This window comes from Nansenia antarctica (assembly GCF_963989245.1).
Source record: "Nansenia antarctica genome assembly, chromosome: 5".
NCBI classification, from domain to species: domain Eukaryota; kingdom Metazoa; phylum Chordata; class Actinopteri; order Argentiniformes; family Microstomatidae; genus Nansenia; species Nansenia antarctica.
The window spans coordinates 43,158,544-43,166,043 of NC_137690.1; the positions used below are offsets into that span (position 1 = coordinate 43,158,544).

The 7,500-nt window shown below is 46.5% G+C and overlaps 1 protein-coding gene across 1 annotated transcript in view; it reads right to left on the minus strand.

Moving 5' to 3' along the window:
* Positions 1-7,500, minus strand: part of macf1a (microtubule actin crosslinking factor 1a) — a gene marked incomplete at its 5' end in the record, with an annotated part of 389,501 nt that overhangs the window by 159,432 nt on the left and 222,569 nt on the right. The window contains 5 exon segments of the mRNA XM_080531631.1: positions 2,529-2,712; positions 3,280-3,406; positions 3,601-3,755; positions 4,952-4,963; positions 6,386-6,547. Of these exon segments, the coding sequence (XP_080387757.1) occupies positions 2,529-2,712; positions 3,280-3,406; positions 3,601-3,755; positions 4,952-4,963; positions 6,386-6,547 (640 nt within the window).

The following is a 7,500-nucleotide window of genomic DNA, read 5'->3' on the forward strand; positions in this document are numbered from 1 at the left end:
CTGAGTGTTCTGACAGAGAAAGTTGGTTAAAATTGGTCGTTATTATTGTGACTAGAAAGTGTCTGATTATAGTTCCATGGTGTAAACGAACTAGCAAGAAGAACTAGCAAGCTAGCTAGCTCAGAGGTGATGAGATGAGCTAGTCTGCTGCACACTTGCCAGCTAAAGAGCTAACTGGACGCACTTTATTATTTTGCTTAAAGTAGACATACAATCTTTCTTATTCTGCTAGAATTGGGCTTTATGGTAATACCATAATGGCATATTTACAGTACATTTACATACAGTAACACTAGTTTTCAGGTGAGAGAGTAAAGTCAACATGACATTATCTGACTGCATTGCCCACAGCAATCCAATATTCAATTATAATTATGTTATAAATTGATATGGATCAATGTATACCTCTTATTAGATTAGAAATACTCTGGTTGTTATGTTTGCCTTTTGGTTGACAGCAAAAGAGGGAGAGAGGAGGATAGAGAGGGAGAGAAGGAGAGAGAGCAGGATGGTGTCGGCACACCAGAGAGAGAGACAGCAAGAACCAGGCGAGAAAGTGGACAGGTAGTCAAGACCACATCAGTAAGTAGCCTTGAAAACCTAGGGGAAACACTGTGCCTTCATGTCAAGGAGAACAAGAGACAGACATATGTGTCACAATACGATGTAATCAGCCACCTCTCGGAAAAGAGGAATACGTCAAATTCGTCTTCAAAGTATTTCTGACATAAAACTCAGATTTTCGTTTTTTTAGCTAACATTCAACTCGAAGATGTGAAGTACCCACTCGTTATTTTTCCGAACAGTTTTACGTTAATTAAATAAGTGTAATCTAGCAACAAAATAGGCTTGTTTGTCCTGCTTATAGCTCAAATAACACGAGCATCACACTTGGGTGTGATTGGCTGTTGAGCTCTCGGGGGAGGGACAAAGGAAGCCCTGTTTGTTTTGAGAATGTGTTCTGCTTAGAATGAACACTGTTTAGAATGAACACTGTTTAGAATGAACACTGTGTTCAGTAATGACTGAAGGCACAAAGAAAGTCCCCAAGAAATGAAACTTTACTAGGACAACATACGGATTTCACGGGATCAACACATGTAAGTACTCTACAGTCCTTTGTTTGTTTGTGTTGGGCTAGCCGCGGTAGCTAGCGAACATTAGCTAGTACGTTCTGTGTCGTCGTATTGCCTTTTAAAGACTTTCTAAAACAATCGCATAGTTAGTAGCACATTATGCTGTTCTTATAAGTTGTGTTGTTGCTACTGTGTACAGTTAGTTAACTGTTTTCTTTTGTTACTTGGGTTGGGCTAGCCGTGTTAGCTTACTAGCATTAGCTAGTAAGTTGTGTGGTATTGCGTAAGACTTTCTAAAACAATCGCATAGCACATTATGCTGTTGTGTTGTGTTGTGTTGTTGATACCGTGTACAGCTAGCTAACTGTGTTTATTTTTGTCTGTTTCAGCTTTGATATAAGGAACCTGGCGTGGTTATGGCTGAAAATCACTGATGTCAAGATCTGGCCAGACAGAAGTATCTCAGTAGCCCAGCTTCTACCCCAGGGCCATTCAGGCCCTGAACACAGCAAAGACCTAGGTTCTAGGCCCTGGACAATCTAGACAATTTGATGGCAGCTACTAGATTGAAATCAAGTGCAATACTGAAACACAACTGTGAACATTTCAAACCTGCAAACTGCGACACTTTAAATGAATGTGCAATAACACTATGTGCAATATGACAACCCTAGGGTACATAAGGTTCAGAGAATAGGAAATGTTAGGATATGTATAGCATAGCATAGAGTACAGCACAGTGTTTTATTTGTATAGTATAGTATAGTGGATAGTGTATATAGCCTTTATTTATGTAAACCAGCTCTTTTCCCTTTTTTTTTTTTTTTTTTTTTTTTTAAAGCACCAGGGGAGCCCCCCCTCCCAAATGTTGTTGTTTGGTACCTGTACTATATCAATGACAATAAAGACCATTCATTCATTCATTCATTCATTATTTATTTACTTGTGATTATTGTGATGATGGTATTGTTGTGATTATGTACCTTGCTGCAAAGCTAATGTTGAAGAACCACAGCCAAAGAGTTGTATTATTGTGTACTGTAAAATAAATTCTGATTCTGATTCAAGACTTTTTTGTTTCATTAAAAGAATAATAGTTACAACAACCATAAAGCCTCCATAATGATAAGCTGGCTAATTAGCTTAGGTAATACCTTGCTAGGTAATAATGTTAGCTGTAGCTATCTGACCCAGTGAGTAACACTGACATATTGACAGCTGAGTGGTTGGGGGTGGGGTTAACCAGACATTGTTACCGCCCATTACCTGGCTGTGAAGGTGAGGAAAAAACAACATCTTTGAAAGGCATTTTCTCTGCTTAGTGATTTCAGGTGTAGCAACTTTCAAATACTCATGTCGTCTTCAATTTGTTTCCAAACACACTCTGAGACGTCCACTGCAAGCCCCGACATCAGCCCTCCTGTCTGTCTCTCTACCTGTCTGTCTCTCTACCTGTTTCCATGTCGACCAGCAGGTCCTGGCAGTGCTGCTGGGCGTTGAGGGCGTCTCTCTCCAGCTCCCGCCTCTCTGCGGGGGTGAACAGGGCGCTCTCCCTGCTGTCAGACAGGAAGTCAGAGAGGTGGGCTTCCAGGTGGTCCAGGGCCTGCTCCCTCTCGGACGGAGCCTGGGACCGCACCTGGGGGAGAGGGGGGGGGGGGGCATCACTACCACGTTAGACTGGGAACTCATACATGTTAACTAACCACTAATACACATGAACTAACTACTAATACACATGAACTAACTACTAATACAGTGTAGGGTTAGGGTTAGTGTGAGGTAGGGTTAGGGTTAGGGTGAAGTAGGGTTAGGGTTAGTGTGAGGTAGGGTTAGGGTTAGGGTGAGGTAGGGTTAGGGTTAGTGTGAGGTAGGGTTAGGGTTAGTGTGAGGTAGGGTTAGGGTTGGTGTGAGGTAAGGTTAGGGTTAGGGTGAGGTAGGGTTAGTGTGAGGTAGGGTTAGGGTTAGGGTGAGGTAGGGTTAGGGTTAGTGTGAGGTAGGGTTAGGGTTAGTGTGAGGTAGGGTTAGGGTGAGGTAGGGTTAGTGTGAGGTAGGGTTAGGGTGAGGTAGGTTAGTGTGAGGTAGGGTTAGGGTAAGTGTGAGTTAGGGTTAGTGTGAGGTAGGGTTAGGGTTAGTGTGAGGTAGGGTTAGGGTTAGTGTGAGGTAGGGTTAGGGTTAGTGTGAGGTAGGGTTAGGGGTGTCTCACCGTGTCCAGGCTCCAGGAGGAGAGGCTGCGGACGTCCTTCTGCAGGTAGTGCCAGGACACGCTGCTCTTCATGTTGACGTGCAGCTGGTGCCACAGGGCCATCACGTTCTGGTACAGCTGCTCCATTCTGGAGGAGCACGGCACACACACAACGTCACACACTCACACAACATGCATCAGTCCATGTGTGTGTGTGTGTGTGTGTGTGTGTGTGTGTGTGTGTGTGTGTGTGTGTGGGAGTATGAGTGTGGGCAACCTCACTGAATGATACATACAGTAAAGTGTGTGTGTGTGTGTGTGCGTGTGTGTGTGCGGGGGCACCTGCTGGCGGTGTGGATGGCGTCCTGGTTGGGGGGGGGCAGGGTGAAGCAGACGGAGGGCACCATGGCCTCGTTACCGCTGGGGCTGATCACCCTCCACTTAGTCCTCTGGGAGTTGTCCTCCAGCACACACTCCTCCCCTCGACTGATGGTGATCTGGGGGGAGGGAGGGAGGGAGGGATGGATGGAGGGAGAGGAGGGGAGGGGAGGGAGGGAGGCAGGGAGGGAGGGAGGGGAGGGAGGGAGGGGAGGGAGGGAGGGAGGGGAGGGAGGGATGGGAGGGAGGGAGGGCAGTGAGGGAGGGAGGGAGGGAGGGGAGTGAGGGAGGGAGGGTGGGAGTGTTGAGATGGAGGAGAGTTGAGAAACAGTGGTATAGATATTGGGAGAGAGGAGAGGACAGGAGAGGAGAGGACATGAGAGGAGAGGAGAGGAGAGGAGAGGAGAGGAGAGGAGAGGAGAGGAGAGGAGAGGAGAGAAAGAGGAGAGGAGAGGAGAGGACATGAGAGGAGAGGAGAGGAGAGGAGAGGAATGTGTAATGGCAGAGAGGGGTAGATGAGAGAAACATTCAGGGATACGGGACAGGGGAGGTCAGGGAGAAGGAAAATAAATGGAAAAGAAAGGTTTACGGCAACAAATGTAGAATTTAACATAAAATGCTAAGGTTCATGGGTGACATGTAGTTAGCAAAAGCCCTAAAACGTAATAATAAGACAGTACAACATACGACCTCCGACCTACAATCGTGCCATATTGAATGAAGCAGCCATCTCAAAACCAGGAGCCCAAATGACCCTTGGGTTGATCAAGGCTGCAGGTCCCCATAGGGGAGAGTTAGGGTTTCAATCTGGCATAGTTTAGTACTGTATGGTTGTATCTAAATGGATAGAAACAAAAATAAAACTCTTAGTTTTAGTCTACTTAGCAAAGCAATGGCTGTGGGGAAGCCTTTCCATGTAACGCACATGGTCTGTTCATATAAATGATTAACACCCCCTTCCCACCCCCCCAGCCCCCTCTCACCCCACCACCCCCCTGCACACATACATACATTCATATTGCAAAGCGAATGTAGTTAAGTGTTAGGCTGCGATCTACAATCGCCTGACTGACTGACTGACTGAATAAGCTTGGAGAGTGCTGTGTTCAGTTCAGTCCTTAAGGTTTACCAACTGATCTGGGGGGGGGGGGGGGGGTTCGGGTAGATTAGCTCCTACATACTCAGAACTGCAACAGGGTTCTGACTGATCTAGGATCAGTGGATTGTAGGGGTTATGGAGCGGCGCAGTATGCAGTGTGCTGTGTCAGAGCCGAGCGCTGGGGGGTGAGAGGAGGAGAACAATCGGCAGCAATACCTGAACGTTAGCCTGGCCCGCCCAGCGCAGAGGGGAGGAAGAGGGAGGAAGAGGGGAGTGACAGGATAGAGAGGGTAGGAAGGGGGGAAAACGAAAGAAAAGGAGGAGAGACACAGGAAAGGGAGGAGGGAGAGAAATATTATTTTTTTGCTGTATTTGTCAAGCCCTTGGGTTGTGTTTTGTTGTTGTAAAAACAGCTTTACCAGCGAAAGAAATGCATCCACCAACATCTCTTTCACTGATTTGGTTTCCAAATGGAGGAGGAGGAGGAAAGGGAAAAAAGAAGCCACCTTAGACGACTGAGATTTAGACTCCCTAGCCAGTGACGTCGCTGCTCCCTGACCCTCCTGCCTGCCTGACACACGCTTCACTGGGCAAACCTTCTCAGCTGGCTCTCCCTTCAACACGTCAGATGAATATAGCCCTGTCCTCAGCACCTCGGCGTCTGCGCTAGCTACCGGAGTGGATATGCAGATGTGTCCGCTGAGTCGGCACAGGTGGGGATGGATATATAATTCAGAAGCTTTATTCAGAAGCCTCTCTGTGATGGGACTTGCAAGTTTGAGTCCGGTGTCAGTGTAGAAATGGAAATCTCTGCTTCAACTTCCCAGTGCTACTGAGGCTATTTCAGATGGGCTTCTGATCTGGTGTCGCCTTTCCACTTACGTTCTTTAACGGCAGAACCCAATATCTCTGCGTTCCTCGCTGCAAAAAAACACAGCCGAACACTCGAGCCGAGTTCAAAAAGGCAATGACGACAACATTTCCAGATGAAAAATTTGGATTCGATTTGAAAATGATCCATAAAACATTTCACAACACAAACACTGAGCTTGTCATAGTACTGCGTGGCAGTGTAATCACATCCATACGTGTGGTGCTTGGGGTAAACAAAGCCGCAACAATTTCAACAGTTTTAACGCTTCTCTCCAGGGTTCCCACACCTTCTGAAACATAAAATTCAAGCACCTTTCAAGCACCTTTCACAGACTTTCAACACTCAATTCCCTCAAATTCAAGGACCCAACACAGCATAGTTTGAGACAGATCTATATACAGTATATATATATATTTTTTTTTTTTGAGAGAGAGAGAGGGGAATTCAAGCACTTTCAAGCCCTGTCTCTCTGCCCGTCAACACAAGGTGCTGTGGGGTAGGCCAGAGAACACCTGAAAAAAAGCTGGCCATTGAAACAGCCAATGAAAACCATTCATTTCTACTTTGGGATTCAACCTGAAAACTGATTGTGTCTGGGGCACCGCCTACGGATGGCGGATGGCTACAGCTGATGGGCAGTGTGTGGGCGGGGCATAGGGAGGGAAGGAGGGAGGGAGGGAGGGAGGGAGGGAGTGCGGAGCACATACGTAAACAATTGCCGGTGAAGGGACGCGAGCCGGTCGTCACGGTAGCACGGACGGTAAGCGCTGACATACCTCGATCTGGCGGTAGTCACAGATGGCCCGGATGGGCGTGGTGGTCCCCAGGGTCCCCAGGGAGGTGTCTGCGCTGCGGGGCTTCAGCTGGACCACGGCCTTGGCCCGGCCCACCAGGCTGGCCACCGTACTGCGGTACTCAATCAGCTGCTCCTTCTCCTCCTGTAGGCCCAGAGACCAGGTCACAACGCTGCTCTACTAACCCACACCACACTACCACGCTGCAGCTACACATTCAGCACTGAGAAATGGTATGTTTCTCAAGCTAAAGCTGCTCTACGATTCTATTTGATTTGCAATGTTGGATAGCTGTATCTCACCAAGGAGTCATTTAGTAAAAAGATTGGAATCAATTATTTCTATTCACCTGAAGACTATTAGCACCGTAATCTATCATGTTGGAAATGTCATCTAAACTCAATGGTGGACAGTGCAATTAACCTATTTTACAATAGGCATATTCAGTTTACAATTAGCAACGATTACAATAATCTAGTTTACAATAAGCCTAGTTTACAATAATCTAGTTTACAATCATCAGCCCAGTTTATAATAAGCCTATTTTACAGTCCTCTTGGTGACACCGTGACCATGTCTTGACTCAGCAGTGGTGTTAAACATCAAACATGAACCTGGACATTCGTTTCACTCTTCTTGGTGACATGTACAGCACAGTCACTTATAAAGACGTTACGTTACTGCAGCATTTCATATCCGCTTTCTCCCTGACAGAACACTTCATGAAGGATTCATCAGGGCTTGGGCTCTCACAGAGGCACGGCCAGATTGATGGAAGCGCTAATAGCGTGACACTTTAGAGCTGAATTTCACACAGGCCGCACACTCAGCTAGCATTAGCCATGGGTTAGCACTACGACAGGTCGATTGGAAGTCAAGAGGGTGATACTGAGCTAGGATTAGCATTAGCCATGAGTTTAAACTTGATATTGAGGATATATTTGGGATATAAACAGCCTTTATTTTCCATTTGTGTTGTGAAAAGAATGCCCCGGGGATACTTTATTCAAGCCACGCTTGTGAACAAATCTAGACAAAGAACAGAGAGGCAATTTAATTATGAGTATAATGGATATAGGGAAGAGGACAGAGAGAGT